A 23,584-nucleotide genomic window follows, 5' to 3' on the forward strand; every position below is an offset into this window, starting at 1 on the left:
GACCATCCCATTGGTCGGGGGCTGTGACTAGTTGAGGACTTCAGCGGTAATTGGGAGGAAACGGGAGCTGGCTGCAGTGTTCCAAACTATTTGGAAGGGAGTGACACGGGAGGGTGCATTTGGGTATATATAGCACCGTTTGTGCAACTTTCCTGACAATCTCCCTGGACGAGGAAGAGAAGGGAGCATCACGAAGTGCGGAGGAAGACTGGCTGTTTACCGAAGCCATGGCTCTCAATGTACTTTTCTTTGTATTGATCACATCAGTGATTATACAAACTGCGACATCGAGCACCTTCAAATCGTAAGTACACTAAAAAACATTTGATGTAGAAAGCAGTAGATTAAACACACAATCATCTATTTTTATTTACATGTCTGGCTGGATGCAACAGACTTCAAATGTAGGAATTCATTATACTCTGAATTCTTCACGCTATGCAGGTGTAGAATAGCCAACCTAAACGATATAAATATTTTAGTTCTAAACATATTAAATATAAAGCAGTATTTTCTATGCTCACTGCACTGACAACTGAATAGATGCTTGATATTGTCTCTGTGAATAATACAAAAAAAGATAGTGGTAAGGCCACAGGACATCACTGTTATTCATACAGCACCTCTCTCTCTGCATGTGAGGCTTTTCATTTGTTATGAGACATGCTGGCAAATTGAACTATAGATTTTTGGGTTGAAAAATCCTACTTGTGATAGCTGTTATACAGTGCATTCAGAAAGTATTCAGACCCCTTGACTTTTAACAAATGTTAAGTTACAGCCTGGTTCTAAAATTGATTTAATAAAAAATATCAATCTAGACACAGTACCCCATAAAGACACAGCAAACCCTGTTTTTTGTTTTTATGTTTGCAAATTTATTAAAGAGAACGCTCACATGTTACATACAGTTGAAGTTTACATAAACCAAGTTGACAGCTTGGAAAATTCCAGAAAATGATGTCATGGTTTTAGAAGTTTCTGATAGGCTAATTGACATAATTTGAGTCAATTGGAGGTGTACCTGTGGATGTATTTGAAGGCCTACCTTCAAACTCCGTGCCTCTTTGCTTGACATCATGGGAAAATCAAAAGAAAACAGCCAAGACCAATAAATTGTAGACCTCCAAGTCTGGTTTATCCTTGAGAACAATTTCCAAACGCCTGAAGGTGCCATGTTCATCTGTACGAACAATAGTACATAAGTGTAAACACCATGGGACCACACAGCCGTCATACCGCTCAGTAAGGAGACGCATTCGGTCTCCTAGAGATGAATGTATTTTGGTGCGAAAAGTGCAAATCAATCCCAGAACAACAGCAAAATACCTTGTGAAGATGCTGGAGGAAACAGGTAAAAAAGTATTGCCACAGTAAAATGAGTCCTATATCGACATAACCTGAAAGCCCGCTCAGCAAGGAAGAAGCCACTGCTCCAAAACCACCATAAAGCCAGACTACGGTTTGCAACTGCACATGGGGACAAAGATCGTACTTTTTGGAGAAATGTCCTCTGGTCTGATGAAACAAATAGAACTGTTTGGCCATAATGTCCATCGTTATGTTTGGAGGAAAAAGGGGGAGGCTTGCAAGCCGAAGAACACCATTCCAACCATGAGGCACGGGGGTGGCAGCATGTTGTGGGGGTGCTTTGCTGCAGGAGGGACTGGTGCACTTCACAAAATAGATGGGATCATGAGGTAGGGAAACGATGTGGATATATTGAAGCAACATCTCAAGACATCAGTTGGGAAGTTCAAGCTTGGTCGCAAATGTCTTCCAAATGGACAATGACCCCAAGCATACTTCCAAAGTTGTTGCAAAATGGCTTAAGGACAACAAAGTCAAGGTATTGGCGTGGCCATCACAAAGCTCTGACCTCATTTTCCTATAGAAAATTTGTTGGCAGTACTGGAAAAAGCATGCGTGAGCAAGGAGGCCTACAAACCTGACCCAGTTACACCAGCTCTGTCAGGAGGAATGGGCCAAAATTCAACCAACTTATTGTGGAAGGCTACCTAAAACGTTTGCCCCAAGTTCAACAATTGCAAGGCAATGCTACCAAATACTAATTGAGTGTATGTATACTTCCGACCCACTGGGAATGTGACGAAAGAAATAAAAGCTGAAATTAATCACTCTACTATTATTCTGACATTTCACATTCTTAAAATAAAGTGGTGATCAACTGACCTAAGACGGAATTTTTACTCTGATTAAATGTCAGGAATTGTGAAACTGAGTTAGACATACTTTAAGATGTATGTAAACTTCTGACTTCAACTGTAAGTATTCAGACCCTGTACTCAGTACTTTGTCGCAGCACCTTTGGCCATGATTACAGCCTCGTGTCTTCTTGGGTATGACACTACAAGCTTGGCATACCTGTATTTGGGGAGTTTCTCCCAGTCTTCTCTGCAGATCCTCTCAAGCTCTTTCAGGTTGGATGGGGAGCATCTCTTCACAGGGCTCAAGTCAGGGCTCTGGCTGGGCCACTCAACTGTTCCCCGGTAGGCCGTCATTGTAAATAAGAATTTGTTCTTCACTGACATGCCTGGTTAAATTAATAAATTACTCGCAATTGCGCTCAAGTGTATCCTGTTTCCATTGATAATCCTTGATGTTTCTACAACTTGATTGGCATCTACCTGTGGTAAATTCAATTATATTGCTGCAAAACATTTATTTAAGCCATTTTAGTATAAGTCCAAAGTAAAGAAATGTGAAAAGTAAAGGGGTCTGAATATGAATGCACTGTATGTGCATCTTAGATGTTGAAACACTTCCCCCTTTTGGTCTGATTTCCTTCACTTCCCCTCTGTTTAATCATCCCCAACACATGGTTGACAGTCCATGAAAACAACTCATTGGTATCCATTCCCACACTCTCCAAAACATAATCAATTGTGCCATCCATTGGACTGAGTGGGGCACATAGCCAGAGACAATTAAGGTCACTTCGTCCCCAACTTTAAAAAATCAGTAGAGTACAAAGGAACTAAAGAGCTGTTTGAGTACACTGCCACTTAAATATTATTACCACAGCTGCATTCATGCTGACTCTTTCCCCTTTTAGGATTTACCTGGTGACGGTCAGCTCGGAGGTGGTAGGAGGGACCACAGAGAAACTTTGTGCTCAGGTCCACCAAGCCACAGAGCCTCTGTTGTTGAAGGTGTCGCTGGAAATGGAGGGTGGCAGCGGCACCATTCTACTGGAGGAAGACGTAACACAGGACTTCTATCGCTGCATCTCCTTCCAGGTCAGCTGTAACTGTGCTGTGTTCAGCAGGCTACAACGTTGTGGACCGCTCTGATAGAAATATTTCATGTAGAACCAACATGCCTCTCTGACATGTGGGTTAAGGAATCATGCCAGCCCTATGTATGACATTTCTAACTGCAAAGTTCCACAACGATGTGATGCGCTATATATCAGGATCTTCTATAATACTATGGAAACTAGTACTGGTCATCCTCTACCACCATCATCTAAAGAACACAATTCTTACTAGACTCAAGCTAGCTATGCACATTCATTCAACACTTCATTATTTTATTCTGAGTAGTCAATCATGTTTTGTGGAATTCAACTTGGATTACAGGCTGGGTGTTGTATTGAAAATGATCCAACCTATGAAAGGCAATAGCAGTTATATTAATCATACTTTGCTATGCTGAGGTTATCTACCACTTAACAAAAAGCCCTCTGTTCTCAAGCTACTCAGAGAGACATACTTTGGTTAAGGGGCTAGAGGATTGTAGAAGTTCTACCAAGCTTCCATTCTTCTGTTCTTCATATTGTAGGTACCCCCAGTGAAGACTGACAGTGTGGCCACTGTCCATGTCAGCATCAAGGGGAGGAAGGATGAGATGAGTAAAAAGACCAAGATCCTTATCAAGCCTAAAAGATTCCTCACCATTTTCCAGACCGACAAACCAGTCTACAAACCTGGACAGACAGGTAGTTAGATACAATCTTTGATGAACACTGAAATGTCTGTGTACTTTACAGTATATTTGTGAGGCCATTAGAAAGGTCCTTCCTGAAATGGATGATGGACTATATAGACAAATGTTTCTACCCCTTTTCCAGTCAAGTTCCGAATCGTCTCGCTGGATGCCAGTTTCTTGTCATTCAATCAGATGGTAAGTTACTCTTTCAGTATTGTCTGGGTCAGACAGACCGTGTAGCTGGCTCGGCAAACGTGGTCAGAGTTTATTTGCTCTCTACTGTAACTCTGTAGATAAAGATGCCTGTACTGTAGAAACTGTTTTGGGAAGTCGTGAAACTAATGTTTCAAACCCATTTTTTTTTTACACGATAGTAGTTCCCTTTAGGCTTACGGTAAAAACAATTTTGGGAAATAATAAAGTCTGAGTTTTTTTGGGGGCTAAATGCTGAATGTTTTTCTCTTTTCTAGTATCTAACAGTGGAGCTTCAGGTGAGACCAATTTTAAAATCCATTGCAACTAAAAACCAAAGCTGTATATAATTTTTTTTTTACCTGCCAATATGTACTGTGGCATGATTTTATACAACGCCTGTCTCTATAACAAAAATACCTTCCTTCAACCTATTATGAATCTGTATACAGGACCCAAACTCCAACCGCATTGCTCAGTGGTTGAACCAGTCAACAGTGAGTGGAATTCTGGACCTGTCCCACCCCATGTCTGCAGAGGCAACGCAAGGAAGTTACATCATCACTGCATGGAATGAGAAGGGAGAGCAAACTTCCCAAACCTTTGACATCAAAGAATATGGTGAGGAAATTGGCATGGGATAAAAAAAATCAGATTATATTGTTTTTACATGGTGATTCCATGTTTTTGGTGTAGTTAATAGACAATGAGGAAATAACATTATGTATTTTTTTTTACAGTTTTACCCAAATATGAGGTCAAAGTCTATCTACCCCAAACAATCACTATTCTGGACAAGCAAGCAACACTGAGAGTTTGTGGAAAGTAAGTGCATAAGATGATAGACAGTAAGATGATAATGTAAACTGGGACACTATATGGACAGAATATTAAGCCTTAATTAGTGTGTTGCATAGACTACTTTAAAGACTGTCCCATGTTTGATACTTGCTCATGTTCAAAGCTGTTTCTACTTTTTTGGAACAGTTAATTGTCTGTCTTCTGGTGACCTTTATTTGTAGATACACTTATGGAAAACCAGTGCTGGGGTCTGTCACTGCGAAAGTTTGCAGAATTGCCGTTCAATATTACTGGTTATATGAGTCTAGTAATATCTGCGAGGTGTATCTTATCAAAGTAAGTGTTTTTATTGTTACTGTGGACAAAATGTTGAGGTTTTTGTAGCTGAGCTAAGCTGACCTACAACTACTCATTCATCCTAGACTGACAAAACTGGTTGTGCAACCCAAATGATCGACTTGACCCGGTTCCGTCTACGTGAATCTTTTGGGGACTTCGAAGTGGAGACTGAGATGGAAGAATATGGAACTGGTAGGAGAGAACCTTATCTTGAACGTAGAGGTGTTTACATGCTGAACTGTTAACCTCTGACCCTTGCCTATGTTCTCTCCAGGGGTCATCCTTAAAGGTAGTGGCAAGGCAAGCTTCACCAATGTCATCGTAACTGTTCGTTTTGAGGACGTGCCCCAAGCATATAAACCAGGAATTGCATACGAGGCGAAGGTGAGGACAAACTATATTAACAAATGCCTTTTTAATAACACTGCAGAAAATGGTTTACTCAGAAAAATGGATTTGAACATGAAGTGGTGATGAATGTTAACATGTAATTTAGAGCATTTAAACTAGGCTTTTGATGTCTTGTATGCAATGGGAGTGTATATTGGATGTCTGCAGTCATCCTGTCCTGTGTTTTCAGATCAAGGTGACCGGTCCCGACTCTAGTCCCGTTCCCAATGAGCCCGTGTATCTCTTCCTACAAAACAGTGGCAAATCTGAGAACTGGACTCTCACCACAGACAGCAAGGGCATTGCTTCCTTCTCTCTAGACACTTCTCTATGGAGTTCTGATTCTGTCTCTCTGTCGGTCAGTGGTCACTCACTCATGTTTTCCTTTGAATATTTAACCATATATTATTTACTGTAAATATTCAGTTGGTTCTGACTGATCAATTTCTCCTAGTCTATTCTCCAAGGTTACTACAATAGTTTATTTTTCATATATTTTCTGTGTTTCTTGAACCAGGCTCGTTATCAAAAGGTTGAGAAGGACTATCCGTACGTGCAGGGTGTGCGTAGACCAGAATATTCATCCGATTACCACTTCGCAAGAGAATTTTATTCTAAGAGCAAGAGCTTTGTGAAGATAATGCAGGGCGAAGGGAAGTTCTCCTGTGAGAAGGACGGTATTGTTCTTGCTCACTACATCATCCAAGGGGTGGCGCTGAAAAAGGGACAGACGACCCTGGACTTTTTCTATCTGGTAAGATTAAAGGGATGTTTCTCTCTCTCTATATATATATATATTTTTTTTATTGATTCCACCACAAGATTTGGGATATTTTACTTCAGTATTTGATTGTGTTTTGTCTGGAAATATTTGAATGGCTTGGGAAAACCATACAGTACTTGACTTCCAGTTGAATATTTCACCTTAGCTGATACAGTAATATATTTGCTAGCAGATCTCCAGGTTTTGGCCAGTAACTCTCTGGTTATTAATGTTGATGCTGCCATCTGGCTCTCTTATGTCCCAGGTTATATCTAGAGGCAGCATTTGGCAGCACGGCCGTCTTCCTGTGACCATTAAAGAAAGAAAAGGTAAATAAAGTGGTCTTGGATTCTCCCGACTGCTTCCTGACTTTTTCTTTAGAACTTCTCAGAACCCCACTTGATTAGAGAACATGCCTAATGGCATTACGCTGGCATGGGATAAAAAGCTGACACGACAGGATTCAATCATCCAGATTACATCTTCAATACCAGCTCTTACTGTGCAGTAAGTGTTCAAGTGTTCAGTGACTAGCCTATGTCCGTATTGGTGGCTTATGGTGAGCTAATGTCCATCCCATTATCCATTATCTCTTTCAGTTAACCAAGGGCAGCTGATGCTCTCGCTGCAGCGGATGCCTGAGCTGACCCCTTTTGCCCAGGTAGTGGTGTACACCGTGTTGCCTGATGGGGAGGCAGTAGCAGACAGCCAAGACTTCCCCATTCACCTCTGCCTTAAAAACAAGGTAGGCAACTTTCACCAGCTACATGAAATGTGATCTATCGGGGCTACGTGCACTACGATCAATTTCCAAAATGACTTCGCATCAGACTATGATATGAAATCCTTCAACTGCACCTTTTGGATCATCACAAATTCATTGGGTCTGACCACATCTAGACAGAAACAGAGGTCAGTTGTTGCGTGCTCAGTAGTGGTGTAGATGAAAGTCAGTGATTTTGGTCACCAGGTGTTGTGTGGTTGAGGTCAGAAGATGAATGGTCGGAAGATATGTAGTTGTGGTCAGCAGTTGAGCGATCACTAGCTGTGTGGTTGTGGTCATTGGATCTGGTAAGCAGTTGTGGTCAATAGTTGTGTGGTTGTGATCAGTAATTGTGGTCACCCTCATTTTTTTTTGCCCTCTGTTTGAGTATCCATAGCAATGGCTCTGTTTGGGCTGCTCCATAATGACACGCAGCTGTTAGTAGACCTCAGCATGCCACTTTTTGTCATTCTGAACTCTGACAAACAGCTAATTATTTTTATTGGTAGAAGCTATTCCTAACCTGCTCTTTCCAGTCAGAACATAAAGTTGTATACAAGTAACTTGAGTGAGACCATTCCGCACGTTTTAGTTTGAACTGCGTGTCTAGATTAAACGGTGTAGGAGGAGTAGCGTGCTGAAAAAGTATGAATATCTAAGCTGATACACTTACTCATGATATACTTCTGCGGTCAGCCTACTTCGCAGTTAACATTTTGAGTTTTTTTGGAGGGGAAAATATTACTGCCAACCCACAAGATGGTTATCACAACTGGCTACACAGTGATAGGCTAACATGCACACCACACAGACCGACTGGGGTAATATTAATGGAAATGAGTTGGCAGACATGGTTAGGTTTGGCTTTTTAAGCCAATAGTGGCTAACCAGTGCTGGGATGTCAATGTTGCGTTGATTAAATGGTATCAGAGCTTACGGTGTTTGACAGTTTGCTGTAGAACACGTGAGAATTGCATGTACTTTCAGAAGCTACTCCTAGGTGGCCTACGACCTACTGGTAGCTTGTGATCGACCTGTTGGAGACCCCTACTCTACACAGTACTACCATTATGTTATGGGCTCTGTACCAGTATGCTACTATACTTGGAATGAACCAATGCGTTAGACATGTATGCTAGTATAGATATATTTAAACATAGATGTGATGTCTCTTCCTTTTCTCCTCTCCAGGTGTCCCTGAAGTTCTCGTCCCTCCAGGAGTTGCCAGGGGAGAAGACTTCTCTGAGCCTCCAGGCCCACCCAGGGTCTCTGTGTTCTCTCAGGGCCATCGACCAGAGTGTGCTGCTGCTGCAGCCTGAACAGGAGCTCAGCCTAGACTCTGTACGTTCTCCATGGTTCTGCATCCCAAATGGCTCCCTATGTAGTGCACTACTTTTAACCAGGGCCTCATTGTGGGCAGTGCACTATATATAGGGAATAGGGGGGCATTTGGGAGAAGACACAGCCCATCACATTCACTTACTAACCATTGACTCACCACACTAAGCTGATGCCTAACCATGATCACACACACCACCTTTGGTATTGTTTTTGTGCACCCATGTTTTTCAAGATGGGATTTGGCAAATTTTCAGCTTCCTCTAACCATGTCTAAACCACTGTCTGATAATTCAAGTTTAAAGTTTCAACTTGTGGGACTATTTAGTTGGTTCTGTTGTACCACTAAATCGAGTGCAGATCAAGTATTGGCTATATGCATTTAACCCAGGTTGTCCTAACTATGTACTGACCCTATAACCTCTGACCATGCACCGACCAAGCTCTGACTGTCAAGATGCTGCGGATTATTAAGTCAGTATTACTAGAGGTATATTACTTCCCTCTCTGCAGGTCTTCAGTCAGCTGCCTGTTCAGAAGTTGTCTGGATATTCATACATGGTAGAAGACCCCTACCCATGCCTTCGATATCCTCCAAGATTTGAAGAGGCGATGATTATGCCCCTTCCACCTGTACCAGAATTGGTCGATGAGTTGGTTGTACCTGATTGGGGGAAACGCTCATTCAGGTTTGGCCCCAGCGACGACAAAAACGATGTCTACAGCATCTTTAAAGTATGAGACTCAAATAAGTTTGTCTGTTTTTGAAAATGTATATGAAAGACTCAGGCTAAAATGACGTCTTTGTAAAGTAGACACTGAATGAATTAAAATAGAATGCTGTCTATGAAGTGAGTTTTCAGAAATAAGTGAAAAGATGTTTGGTTTTAAATTGATTCAACCAATACCCACATAATTGAGCAAAACTGAAATACAGGGATATGGCCTTTACACTGACTGTTCTATTGCTTTACTTTTCATTTTAGGAAGTTGGAATCAAGATCCTGACCAACTCTGATGTGAAAAAACCTTACGACTGCAACACAGTCTTTGCAATGAAAGAAAATGGTATGATGGAAGGTATTGTACAGAGTCATTGAATGCTGGTCACCTCATTCTGTTTATATACTGTGTTCTCAACATGGCTCATCCTAATATAGCTACTACTGTACCTTTTCCAAATTATATTCTGTCTACACAGACCATTTATATTCCCACTCTAATATCTACTTGGATTGTTTGTTCTTAATCTTTTATTTGTATTGTTAGAGCTAGTAATGCCAGCATTTCACTGCACCTGCAAATCTGTATGTGACCAATAAACTTTGATTTGATATGCTAATGTATAAACCTTCCTAGTCTGAACCTAATGAAGGATTTGTTTCTATTTACAGCTCGTCCCATGAACATGATGCTAAATGAGGAGAGTGCACCAACCTCTGGCGCCTCTGACAGGCCTAAGGAGACCGTCCGCACGTACTTCCCTGAGACCTGGATCTGGGACCTGGTTCCTGTGGGGTAAGCTTTCTGACAGACGCCATATTTGTAGTCCAACACACGTTCCTTTCCATGGGGTGCTGGGCTGACCATGCCTACTAATATGGCAATCCTGAAACCACAGGCATTTGTTTGTCCTAGGTGTCGATTTAAAAAGAATCACCTAGTCCGCTATTGAATTGACCATGTTATGTGTTCTGATGTTAATATACATGGTTTTTATTGTGCCCTTTTCCCCACGACCAGACGTACAGGAAAAGTGAATGTTGAGAAGACTGTCCCAGACACCATCACCAAGTGGGCTGCAGGGGCGTTCTGTACTTCCCCAGTGGGTTTTGGCCTGGCTCCCAACACTGGCCTCACTGCCTTCCAACCCTTCTTTGTGAGCCTGACGCTGCCCTACTCTGTCATCCGGGGGGAGATGTTCACACTCAAGGCCACAGTGTTCAACTACCTCTCCAAGTGTATCATGGTAAGCCCTCCCAGGGTTGTATCTTTCTTTACCTCTCCAGTCCCACTTCATTTGGGTAGACCAGGGGTAGGCAACTAGATTCAGCTGCAGGCCAATTTGTGTTGGAGCAAATGGTCGGGGGCAGATGATGACTAACTTAACAGCATCGACTCAGAGTTCCTCTGTCCAGTGTCTGTTTTGCCCATCTTAATCTGTTAATTTTATTGGCCAGTCTGAGATGGCTTTTTCTTTGCAACTCTGCCTAGAAGGCCAGCATCCCGGAGTTGCCTCTTCACTGTTGACGTTGAGACTGGTGTTTTGCGGGTTCTATTTAATTAAGCTGCCAGTTGAGGACTTGTGAGGTGTCTATTTCTCAAACACTCCCACTCTTTTCTATTCTGGTTTGAGACAGTTTGCGTTCTGAGGGAGTAGTACAACGTTGTGTGAGATCTTCAGTTTCTTGGCAATTTCTCGCATTGAATAGCCTTCATTTCTCAGAACAAGAATAGAGTATAGAGTTTTTCAGAATAGAGTTTTAGAACAAAGTTCTTTGTTTCTGCCTGTAATCAAACCCAGAAAATATACTCAAGTCTAAAGAAGGCCAGTTTTATCAGCACAACAGTTTTCAGCTGTGCTAACATAATTGCAAAAGGGTTTGCCAATGATCAATTAGCCTTTTAAAATGATAAACTTGGATTAGCTAACACAACGTGCCATTGGAACACAGGAGTGATGGTTGCTGATAATGGGCTGATGTCGATATTCCATAAAAAAAAAATCTGCTGTTTCCAGCTACAAAGGTCATTTACAACATTAACAATGTCTACACTGTATTGCTGATCAATTTGATATTTTAATTGACAAAATGTGCTCTTTCAAAAACAAGGACATTTCTAAGTGACCCAACTTTTGAACGGCAGTGTACGGTACCAATCAAAAGTTTGGACACCTACTAATTCCTTTAAAAAAAAAATGTTAAACAAAATTGTACATTGTATAATAGTGATGACAACTCAACTATGAAATAACACATGGAGTAACAAATTGTTAAACAAATCAAAATAGATTTTGTATTTGCGATTCTTCAAAGTCACCTGTTGCCTTGACCGCTTTGCACACTCTTGGCTTTCTCTCAACCAGCTTCATGAGGTAGTCACCTGGAATGCATTTCAATTACTAGGTGTGCCTTGTTAATTTGTGAAATTTCTTTCCTCTAATGCGTTTGAGCCAATCAATTGTGTTGTGGTATACAGAAGAGGGCCCTATTTGGTGTAAGACCAATTCCATTATTATGGCAGGAACAGCTCAAATAAGCAATGAGAAACAAGTCTCATTCCTAAGACATGAAGGTCAGTCAAAACAAATGTCAAGAACTTTGAAAGTTTCTTCAAGTGCAGTTGCAAAAACGATCAAGCGCTATGATGAAACTGTCTCTCATGAGGACCGCAACAGGAAGGGAAGACCCAGACTTACCTCTGCTGCAGAAGATACGTTTATTAGTTACCAGCCTCAGGAATTGCAGCCCAAATAAAGCTTCAGAGTTCACGTAACAGACATCTCAACATCACCTGTTCAGAGGAGACTGCATGAATCAGGCCTTCATGGTCAAATTGCTGCAAAGAAACCACTACAAAAGGATACCAATAAGAAGAGACTTGACCAAGGAAAAACAATTAATTGCTATTAGACCAGTAGAAATCCAAATTTGAGATGTTTGGTTCCAACCGCCATGTCTTTGTGATACGCAGAGTAGGTGAACGGATCTCCGCATGTGGTTCCCACCGTGAAGCATGGAGGTGTGGTGTGGGGGTGCTTTGCTGGTGACACTGTCTGTGATTTATTTACAATTTAAGGCACCAACATGGCTACCACAGCATTCTGCAGCTATATGCCATCCCATCTGTTTTGCACTTAGTGCAACTGGACAATGACTCAAAACATACCTCCAGGCTGTGTAAGGCAAGAAGAGCAATGGTGTGCTGCATCAGATGACCTAGCCTCCACAATCACCTAAACTCAACCCAATTGAGATGGTTTGGGATGTGTTGGACCGCAGAGTGAAGGAAAAGCAGCCAACAAGTGCTCAGCATATGTGGGAACTCCTTCAAGACTGTTGGAAAAGCATTACTCATGAAGCTGGTTGAGAGAATGCCAAGAGTGTGCAAAGCTGTCATCAAGGCAAAGGGTGGTTACTTTGCAGAATCTAAATATATTTTAACTTATTTTTTGGTTATGTCATAGTTATGATGTCGTCACTATTCTACAATGTAGAAAATATAAAGAAACCCTTGAATTAGTTTTGCTAAACTTTGGGGGAACAAATCACTCACAGGCTGGTTTTGGCCCATGAGCTGCCTGTTGCTGACAATCTATAGACGCTCTGACGTTTTTGAGAAATCTAGTAAAGTTGCAATTGACCCCATGTGTTTCTCCTAGGTGAAGGTGACTCTAGCTGAGTCGAACCAGTTCAAAGCCAGGCCATGTGAAGGCTGCCAGTACACACTGTGTCTGTGTGCTGAAGAGAGTAGGACCTTCAAGTGGATCCTCACCCCAACTGCTCTAGGTGAGCCATACAGTACTCTGTCAATCTATCACAAGGCTCTTGCAATATAATCCATGTACTCCCTACACCTAGACCCTTACCCCCTAACCCTTCGATGTTTGCAGAGCTGTACGGTGTTAGAAATATGGTAGAAGCTCCACTACACTGCTTATACCCATCCACACCTTTCAAATAGTGAAGGGTTAGGGCCAGGGGGGTAGGGAGTGATTTGGAGGCAGTGATGCTCCTGTAAGACAGGGTTGTTGACTTCACACAGCTCTCGTTAGACTGAAATTTACGTTGTTGACGTTTATCTGATACACAAATTCCTTGAATATGACATGCTCAAAGATCTCCCTCGGGGGTTATCAGAGAAATGGAGGGAGGGAACAAGGGGAGAGGAAACGAGGGATGGAACAAAGGAGGGAACAGTTGAGCCAGGGTACATGAGGCTGGAGGTGGAGTGGGTAAAAGGAGCAAGCTGATGAAGGGGCAGGTTCATGTGTGACTGGTCTAGACTGGAATGTTAATGTCTCCCTGGACTGAACTATAGGGGCGGTGAGTGTGAAAGTGAGCGCCGAGGCATTGAAAACGGAGAAGCTCTGCGGCAACGAGGTGGCCACGGTGCCAGAGAAAGGACGTATTGACACCGTTGTGCAAACACTGCTGGTGGAGGTGAGTGTCTGTCCTGTATAGCAAGTCCACTGTTTTTCTCCCACATTAATTAAAAAGAGATCTGGGTTTTCAGTAACACTAGGGCAAGGGTGAATACAGTAGAACTTATATCCCCTGCTATTTTGTGTTGCATATTTTGATGCGAGGAGACAAACATGGTTTGGTGTTTCAAGCCCAAATGCAGTTAGACTCCGGCCCATGCATAATAAATTGAAAATGTGTATATATTTTTAAGAAATAATTACTTGGTGCATATCTTTTACATTTTAGATTAAGCTGTATATCTGGACCTACACAACAGACAGTCTGGGATGTAGACTTAGCTTAACATTGGTCTACGTTTCAGGTCTAAAACGTTTGATTAACTTTGATTTTGGAGTGAAATGTACCTTTAAGTGGTTACCATATAGATTCTATGGTAGAATTAACTTGCGTTGTCATGACCTTTTTTAATAAAACATTTTACATTTATTTTGGTGCCGTTTCACTTTCCCTCTGTCAGGCCGAGGGAACCCAGGAGACGGTCAGCCACAATGCTCTGCTCTGCCCTGCAGGTAATCTCCTGACGTCTATCAGTCATACGTTCTCATAATTACCCCGATGATTAAGTTGACGTGCATTTGTTGTGGTTTAGATGACAGATACTTTTTAATTGGTTAAAACGGTTCTCAATTCACTCAGTCTGTCTCGTTTATCTGTCTCGCGTCACCAGAGGGCCCAGTGGAGAAGGACATCTCTCTGAAGCTGCCTAAGGTGTTTGTGGAGGGCTCTGCCAAGGCCTCCCTCTCAGTACTGGGTGAGAATTATCCATCTGTTTTGCAGTTTTATAACATTTTCAGGATATGTTTTCCATTTCGGTGCAGATGAAGTGTAGGCAAGGATTTTTCATCCCTCTATTCATGGATGTGGATATTCCACCTGCAGATCTATGATTGCCTTAAGGTTATGGGTGAGGATCAGGATAAGCATTGGTTATTTTTATGGTTAAGGTAAGAAATGGGGCTCTGCTGGTCGACTATCCACTGCGATTGTCTTAATTGTTGGTCTCTTTCACCAGGCGACCTGATGGGTCGGGCCATGAAGAACCTGCACAGCCTGTTGCAGATGCCCTATGGCTGTGGAGAGCAGAACATGGTGCTTTTTGCTCCCAACATCTACATCCTCAACTACCTGCAAAGCACCAGGCAGCTCACCAAGGAGATCCAGACCAGGGCCACAGGCTTCCTAGACAGTGGTGAGTGAGCTGGATCCAGTTCAGTAAGGCACAACGTGTGTTGCAATGAAAACCAAGCAATTATTATCAGACCTGTTCAGTTAGCCTAAAAATTACAATCTTCTTACTGGACACAACTCTGGTGACATGGACTGCAACTGTTAATGAAATGTTTAATGGCACACAGCATGCCCTGGGATATTACAATATAATTTGCAGTAAGCCTTGTACTTTTTAAATAAGCTGTCTGGTCCTGTGTGCATCTCACCTCTGACTAGCAACATCCTGTTGTATATATTTGGCTCTGAACCAGTTAACGTCACCTTCCACATACAGTACAAGTCCCTAGAAGGAGTGTCTTTGTTCATTTAGCCATTTGTGTTGCAGGCTACCAGAGAGAGCTCAACTACAAGCATGACGATGGCTCCTACAGTGCCTTTGGGAAGAGCGATGAGTCTGGAAACACGTGGTCAGCTCAATTGTCCAGTCATAATACCTTCTCTTAGATTATTCCTCAATTTACATTTGTTCGTTTTTTTAAGTCATAGAAATTTACATTAGATCAAAGGGGTTGTAGTATGTAATCAAGGTAGGAATGTGATGGTCTCAAATCCATACTAGTATGTGCTATGGCAAATATAGTTGGCTTCAGCACATACAGTATGGCTACTGTTATCTAGAGTCTATGATCCATAGTTTAGGCAAGGCTCACGGCATCTAGTCCGTGTAACTCCAGTGACATCTGACCTGTGTCCTCTCAGGCTCACCTCCTTTGTGCTGAAGTCCTTTGGAGGGGCCAAGCCCTACATCTTTGTGGACCCCGCCCACATTGCCCAGGCCAAGGCCTGGTTGGCCAGTCACCAGCAGACGGATGGCTGCATCGCGTCAGTGGGGAAACTCTTCCATAACGGCATGAAGGTAAAGGGGAGTCAGAGCTCAGTGGGTAATAAGAGGAGTATTATACTACTGCCACCAAATGTGAGAAGGTAATGTTATGGGCAAAGATTCAGCAGGAGGTTCTGGTGCAAGTGTCCCATTCTATTTAGAGTGCAATGGTGGAGCCTGCATAAAATCCTAGATGACTAACAAACAAAATACTTGATAACAATACATAGTCTAACATCAAATATGAATACTTTACATAATTCATATTGCACTGACTTGTAGCACAATGTACTGTTCAGGAGGACCTTAGGACCCCACGTGTGCCCCAAAGGAGCACATACTGAGCACAAGAATCCCAAGCATGTTTTAGCCGGTCCTGAGAACACACCACCTCCCTAAAGGGACCTCAGTCTGACTAGTCCCAACAGCATTTGTGCATCTCCAAAACAATCGTTTTTTATCTTTGTGCACCATTATCATGTGAATGTTTTAAACAGTGCAATGTTTTTACCTGATATCAGTTGATATCAATGTGACTTTGAAACTAACACCTTGGAGTACTGTATGAAGTTTACTGGCATCCTTTGTTGTCATAGGGAGGGGTTGGGGATCAAGTGTCGCTCACTGCCTACATCACCGCTGCACTACTGGAGCTGGATGGCAACACTTCTGTGAGTTATCACCTCTTTCATATCCAAGTATTTTTTAAATCTTATTGATTAACAAGGCCACATTTGGCGCTTTTATCAAAACATGAACGGCCCTAGTGGATATTTCTGCTTAGCCGTCCAACTACTTCACACAATTCTAAATAAGACGATATCACCCACAGAACACCTCACTTGCTATGTATTCTAATTTGTTAAACATCCCAATATACAGTTCCTTCTGGAAAAGTATTCAGAATTGTTACATTAGCCTTAACATTTTTAAAATCCTCAGCGCTCTACACAAAATACACCATAATGACAAAGCAAACTGGCTTGTAGAAATGTTTGCAAATGTATTGAAAAAAAAAAAAAATCCTTATTTACACAAGTATTCAGATCTTCTGCAATGAGACTTGAGATTGAACTCAGGTGCATCCTGTTTCCATTGATCATTCTTGAGGTGTTTATACACCCTGATTGGAGTCCACTTTTGGTCAATTCAATTGATTGGACTTGATTTGGAAAGGTGCACACCTGTGTTATATATATATATATATCTATATATATATATATATCCCCCCACAGTTGACAGTGCATGCCAGAGCAAAAACCAAGCTGTGACGTTGAAGGAATTGTCCATTGAGCTCCGAGACTGATTGTGTTGAGGCACAGATCTGGGGAAGGGTACCAACACATTTCTGTAGCATTGAAGGTCCCCAAGAACAGTGGCTGCCATCATTCTTAAATTGAAAAAGTTTGGAACCACAAAGACTCTTCCTAGAGCTGGCCGCCTAGCCAAACTGAGAAATCGGGGGAGAAGGGCCTTGGTCAGAGGTGACCAAGAACCTGAAGGTCAGTCTGACAGAGTTCTGGAGTTCCTCTGTGGAGATGGTTGTCCTTCTGGAAGGTTATCCCATCTTTGCAGCACTCCACCAATCAGGCCTTTATGGTAGAGTGTCCAGATGGAAGCCACTCCTCAGTAAAAGGCAGAACAGCCCACTTGGGGTTTGCGAAAAGACTCAGACCATGAGAAACAAGATTCTCTGGTCTGATTGAACTCTTTGGCCTGAATGTGAAGGGCCACGTCTGGAGGACACCTGGCAACATCTCTACGGTGAAGCATGGTGGTGGCAGCATGCTGTGGGGGTGTTTTTCAGTAGCAGGGACTGGGAGACTAGTCAGGATCAAGGAAAAGATGAACGGAGCAAAGTACAGAGGTCCGTGATGAAAACTTGCTCCAGAGTGCTCAGGACCTCTGAATGTTTTGCTTCTGGAGAGACCTGAAAATAGCTGTGCAGCAACGCTCCCCAACCAACCTGACAGAGCTTGAGAGGATCTGCAGAGAAGAATGGGAGAAAATCCATAATATGTTTTTATCCAATTCTTCTCTGCATAGCCTCTCAAGCTCACTGTACACAGTATATTCACTAGTTAATTTATTTATATTGCTAACATTATTCAGTACTCATACCCGTATTAAAAACGTGATGAAAGGGCTGCGTTGTATTCATTAGGGAGCGCAATGGACAACCCATTTCTATTGGTCCAGATATTCCCTTCCAGTTTCAATCAGTGCTCCTCTGTTTGGTGCCTAATAAACACAATCATGTTGTCTGTGGGTGTGTCAGGACCCCATGGTGGAGAAGAGTCTGATGTGTCTGAAGGCAGCAGTGTCTGACAAGCTGGAGAACACCTACACCATGGCCCTGCTATCGTACACCTTCACCCTGGCCCAAAACCAGGACATGAGGGCCAAGCTCATCACCCACCTGGACAAGATAGCTGCTACCTCCGGTATGTCTTGTCTCTTTGTGAAAATGTCTCTCTACCTTTCTGACTGCTGGGAAACTGACAATGAAAATTCCCACAGGTGGCAATCGTCACTGGGAGAGACCAGGGGCTTCTGGGACGAAGACGGACTCTCTGGAGGTGGAGATGACATCCTATGTGCTGCTGGCGCTGCTCTCCGGTCCCACCATGCCAGGCTTTGGGCTGGACTACTCCACTGGCATCGTCCGCTGGCTGGCCCAGCAGCAGAACCCCTACGGAGGATTCGCCTCCACACAGGTACTTTATTGGTCTGGTAGACATTTATTCACTCTAGCAACTCCTCTGCCAATAGATGCTACTGTTAGTACATGGCCAAACATGGATCACACCAAATCCTTGTTTGTATATGAAATGTAGCAAATTGGACATTTGTATTAAAGCCTTTACAATAATTTCACAACGCCCTCTGTCACCAGGACACAGTGGTAGCACTGCAGGCCCTGGCCAAGTACGGTGCTGCCACCTTCAGTCCAGAGGGCGCCAGTACAGTCAGTGTGAGCTCGGCCGGCGGCCTGAAGATGAAGTTTACTGTGAATCAGAACAACAGGCTGCTCTATCAGGAGGAGCAGCTGAGGGAGGTCCCTGGGGACTACAACATCAAGGCACAGGGCAAGAGCTGCGTGTTTGTGCAGGTCAGGCTCCAGCCGGTTTTCCCTTTTTTGCCTCTCAGTACTGCATGTACTGAGTATCTGGTTTGTGTTCAGTAGAGCACACTGTTGCACAACAACTAACGTTTCAACCCTAGAATTTCAGCATTAATGGAAATGCATGTGTGCTACTGTTCATTGAAATGTGTATGTTGATTTCATGCATCTCAGTAGTATCGTCTGTCCTTTCAGATCGCCATGCACTACAATATTCCCCCTCCTCCTGACTTCTCTGCTTTCAACATCTCAACACAGACGCTTGGGAAATGTGACGGCACCAAGAAATCTCTGATCGTGTCTGTGGCTGTCAGGTACAGTGGTATTCCTTTTACCCTTGAAATAGCAGCTGAAAATAATGACTGAACCACCAGTGTGTAGATGCATGTTTAAAGCTGCACTAACTTTTTCGGCGACCTGACCAAATTCATGTAGAAATTAGTTATAGATCTGTCGTTCTCATTGACAGCAAGTCGAAGAAGTGCTAGGTCTGTTCTGTGCTTCCCATTTAAGTATCGTTTTCATCTTTTACTTTCGGGTTTTGAACGGCATAAAATAAAACCTGTTTGGTTACTGAAAATATATTTCAAAGGGGTTTAGATGGTCCAATGATTTTCTTGTTTTGTCACTAAGCTTAAACTAACTAGTAGAAATGATCAGGAAATGGCGGAGTGATTCCTGCATATTTGCACCTTTTTAAGATAATATCCATCCTTCATCTGACTCTGTGACTGACAGGTACAATGGTCGGCGAGAGGAGACCAACATGGTGATCATCAATGTCAAGCTTCTCTCCGGCTTCGTCTTGGACAAGTCCTCCCTCGGGCCTGTGAGTCAATAAGAGAACCTCAGTTGAGGGGAACACCCTTTAATCAGGGCCAGGAGTTTTACCAGTTTAGGGAACACTCCTGGCCCTAAGTATATCCCCTTGAGGATTAGTTGATGTTTAACATGATGATGGTGTCTGTTCTAATTGTAATGCCAGTAGTTGTCCTTCGAAACTATCAGTTGAACTTTCTGACACGATCTTATCCTGTGTTCTGTTCTTCCAGTTGAAAAATGACCCCACTGTCAAACGTGTTGACCTGGAGGAAGGACATGTCATCATCTACCTAGATGGGGTAGGAACATGAATAATGAATGTTGCATCTAAACGGGGCTGTCTATCGGTTACAGAACCTAGTTGGATGTGGTCTCATTTGCATCTACACACTGGATTTAACATGAACAGTAACATCAAAGTAAGACTGTAGTGGAGGTTTTATACAGTGACACTATGTGAATCTATAACATTGAACTGCAATGTCAAATGTTATTCCTTTTCTTCCAGCTCAAGCAGAAGGAAACGAAGACGTACAGCCTGGCCATAGAGGAGGATGTGCCTGTGAGGAATCTGAAACCAGCTGTGGTGAAAGTGTATGACTACTACCAGACAAGTAAGAATTCCATCTAACACAGTGAAATGGGTAGGGTTGCCAAGAACTTCAAATAAATGACGTGGTTTTCCCAAAATCCCGACTGGAGGATTGACAGAAAAGGGAGAATAAGCAGGATATCCATTATCCTCCAATCAGGATTTATGGAATACCAGGGTATGTAAGTTTCCTGTAATTCTGCAACCTTAAGTGATTTCATTCGCAGAAAACATTGTGCTCCCCAAGGGTTATCATACTCTTTCTCAAATGGAAAAAGATTATCAGTTTAACACTCAACTAGATATTAGACCGTGTGTCAAACCCATTCCAGAGGGCCGAGTGGGAGTTTTTGCTCCGCCCTTGTAAATGTTTGAATTAAGGTGACCTATTTATTTGTTATTTTACCAGGTAAGTTGACTGAACACATTCTCATTTGCAGCAACGACCTGGGGAATAGTTACAGGGGAGAGGAGGGGGATGAAATTAGTAAGGAAGTCCCCTCACCTAGTTGTCTACAACTTAATTGAGAGAAACTAAATCCAGCAGATGAGGCCCTCCATTAAATGAGTGACACCCCTTGGAATAGACCATAAGTTAGCTTTTACTAGAAATGCACTGTGATGTAATATAAACTCAGCAAAAAAAATGTCCTCACTGTCAACTGCATTTGTTTTCAGTAAACTTAACATGTTCATACAAATATTTAACTAAGACATGTTACTCCAAGGCACCTACAAGTTCCCGGATACTTCTGGTGGGAATGGCCCTCGCCCTCCGATCCAACAGGTCCCAGACGTGCTCAATAGGATTGAGATCCGGGCTCTTCACTGGCCATGGCAGAACACGCACAGAACGAGCAGTATGGCTGGTGGTATTGTCATGCTAAGATGAGCCTGCAGGAAGGGTACCACATGAGGGAGGATGTCTTCCCTTTAACACACAGCGTTGTTGAGAGACCTTGTCATTGCAGGCATGTCCGACGATGCTGTGACGCACCGCCCCAGACCACGACGGACCCGCCAACTCGATCCTGCGCAAGAGTACAGGTCTCGGCGTAACGCTCCTTCTTTCGACGATAAACTCAAATCCAACCATCACCCCTGGTGAGACAGAACCGCTACTCGTCAGTGAAGAGCACTTTTTGCCTGTCCTGGCTGGTCCAGCGATGGTTTGCGCCCATAGGCGACGTTGTTGCCGGTGATGTCTGACGACCTGCCTTAAAAACAGGCCTACAAGACTTCAGTCCAGCCTATTGCGGACAGTCTGAGCACTGATGGAGGGATTGTGAGTTCCTGGTGTAACTTGGGCAGTTGTTGCCATACCGATCCTGTGCAGGTGTTACACGTGGTCTGCCACTACGAGGATGATCAGCTGTCCGTCCTGTCTTAGGCGTCTCACAGTACGGACATTGCAATTTATTGACTTGGCCACATCTGCAGTCCTCATGCCTCCGGCGCATTCACGCTGTCTGTAAGCTGTTAGTGTATTAACGACCATTCCAGAAGCATAGGAAAGTGTTAACTCTTACTAATCTTTGATAAACAAAGACGCTTTTTTTTTTGTCTAATGGAATACCAGTTTCCAAACCACCCCATTCTCTGAAATATTTACCACTGGCATACGTGTCAAGGTTACGCACATAACTCCAGTTCATTGAAAGGAAACAAGACATCACCAGTATGGGCCCATTTGTTCACCCCTGCAGTGGGAATGAATTATCATTATAAAGGAACTGACCTCTGCATTCTCTTTTCTGTTCCCAGGTGATGAAGCTGTAAGTGAATACAGCTCCCCATGTGCAGAGTAGGTACATAACAAACTACATTTCTAATACTTTAATTTCACAAACTGAAATTTGTCAGTTAAGCAGTTTTTTTTTTTTTTATAGGGAGTAAAATCCTAGGCAAAGCAGGGAATATTCTATTGATTGTCATTTTCACAGGTGACCGTCAATGAAGTGTGACAGACAGCCGATCAAGCTGACTGGACCTGAGCTCAGCCAATTGCTTTCCTATTTAGGAAGAGCTCATAAAATGGAGGGGTTCTATTTGGTGCTTACAGTTCCTGGTTGACCAACTTGTAATCTGTTTAACATTAAGTGAACACAATTGAATAGCTGGGCCTTAAGCTTTTACCTCGACTTCTGTCGTAATCGTAGTGTTTCTACTGCAAATTGAAATGTTAATAAAACCATGCTATGGATTCAAACCAGACTCTGTAACATTTGTGTTTTAATAGATCTGAATTGAGAATCCATACATGAAAGTGTACAGTCAACATATGGTGTGTCAGATGGGAGCTATGTTCTACAGTGCGGGAGACTAGATGTATACTGTTAACTGAAGTGTCTTGGCCATTAGACTTCTTTTGAAATGTATTTTTGTTAAATGAGTGACATTTTACAGTATAAAACCTTTTTCTAACACTGAACATTTAGTTATACCCATTTCGGTGGGGAAAATATATCAAGGTCTTTTCTCACACTTGAGTGACATGGTTAACCTGACTGAGGTACTATAAACCATAAAGAAATAGATTCAGAATCCTTTACAATGTCAAGCTACCAGATCATGACATTCTAAAGCGGAAGCAATTTGACCTGGCGTCACCACCTATCCAATCAGATCTACAGGGGGGCTGGGACTTACTGTTCAGTGACAATAACCGACTAGGATTATGACCTCAAGGCACAGACTGATTAGCATTATTGTACTGTTTGGTCTCAGTGGAATGGCTGTCATCATTAGTGGCATCTAGTTCAGCAGTAAGTCTTCCTCACTGGTTTCAATTAGGTTTATTCTCCACTATTCCAGTGTAAAAAAAAAAAGTGAACGATTAGACACGGATACACAAAGTAGGTCTCACAAGCAACACTCAATTTGGCAAAAATAAAGGCTTTTGAGCGGAAAGTCTGACATTGGTTATATACAGTGTCTTTTTCAATCTGCGGGCAGAAGCAAGTAGAAAAACATCTATTGTAAAGTGATTTAAAAATAGATAATGAACGTAACAAGGCAATTTCCCAATACTGGGAGGGATAAGGCCTGAGTCTATTGAAGTGTGTCCCAGCCGTCTCTTAGTTCATGAACTGCGTGTAGCCCTCGGCTCCAGTTACTATAACATCCATCCATATCCTCATGGCCTCCGGGGCAGAGGCCACCATGTAGTAGAGTCTGTCGTGAGTCTTCACACAGAAGGTCAACGAGGGATTGGGGCTCTGGGATTGCAGGGGAGAGAGAGGTCAA

General features: G+C 42.7%; 2 protein-coding genes across 55 annotated transcripts in view; one reads left to right on the forward strand and one right to left on the reverse strand.

Moving 5' to 3' along the window:
- On the forward strand, positions 1-22,614 carry LOC110503782 (alpha-2-macroglobulin). 5 transcript variants are annotated; one of them, XM_021582314.3, is made up of 36 exons: positions 1-304; positions 3,077-3,260; positions 3,805-3,961; positions 4,094-4,146; positions 4,422-4,442; positions 4,596-4,764; positions 4,884-4,968; positions 5,166-5,280; positions 5,367-5,475; positions 5,558-5,667; positions 5,864-6,031; positions 6,191-6,427; positions 6,702-6,765; positions 7,036-7,181; positions 8,391-8,540; positions 9,051-9,272; positions 9,524-9,617; positions 9,932-10,055; positions 10,281-10,506; positions 12,922-13,048; positions 13,581-13,702; positions 14,205-14,256; positions 14,415-14,498; positions 14,760-14,936; positions 15,303-15,384; positions 15,677-15,833; positions 16,397-16,471; positions 18,079-18,244; positions 18,321-18,517; positions 18,697-18,912; positions 19,120-19,238; positions 19,663-19,753; positions 19,977-20,045; positions 20,255-20,360; positions 22,103-22,146; positions 22,282-22,614. In XM_021582314.3, exons 1-35 carry the CDS (start codon positions 228-230, stop codon positions 22,144-22,146), a joined length of 4,395 nt encoding a protein of 1,464 aa, XP_021437989.3. In that variant the 5' UTR covers positions 1-227; the 3' UTR covers positions 22,282-22,614. The 5 variants fall into 5 exon arrangements, with proteins under 5 accessions (XP_021437989.3, XP_021437988.3, XP_090074509.1 ...); XM_021582313.3 differs by having other exon boundaries at positions 22,103-22,142; XM_090218383.1 differs by having other exon boundaries at positions 12,928-13,048; positions 22,103-22,142.
- Positions 22,554-23,584, reverse strand: part of LOC110503778 (pleckstrin homology-like domain family B member 1) — a 93,676-nt gene continuing 92,645 nt past the window's right edge. For all 50 annotated transcript variants that reach the window (XM_090218363.1, XM_090218356.1, XM_090218353.1 and 47 more), the window contains one exon: positions 22,554-23,556. In XM_090218363.1, the coding sequence (XP_090074489.1) occupies positions 23,416-23,556 (141 nt within the window). In that variant the 3' untranslated portion in view covers positions 22,554-23,415. The remainder of the gene's footprint in view (positions 23,557-23,584) is intronic.

The sequence above is a fragment of the Oncorhynchus mykiss genome, chromosome 24 (genome assembly GCF_057628025.1).
Source record: "Oncorhynchus mykiss isolate SJ-2025 chromosome 24, ASM5762802v1, whole genome shotgun sequence".
NCBI lineage: Eukaryota > Metazoa > Chordata > Actinopteri > Salmoniformes > Salmonidae > Oncorhynchus > Oncorhynchus mykiss.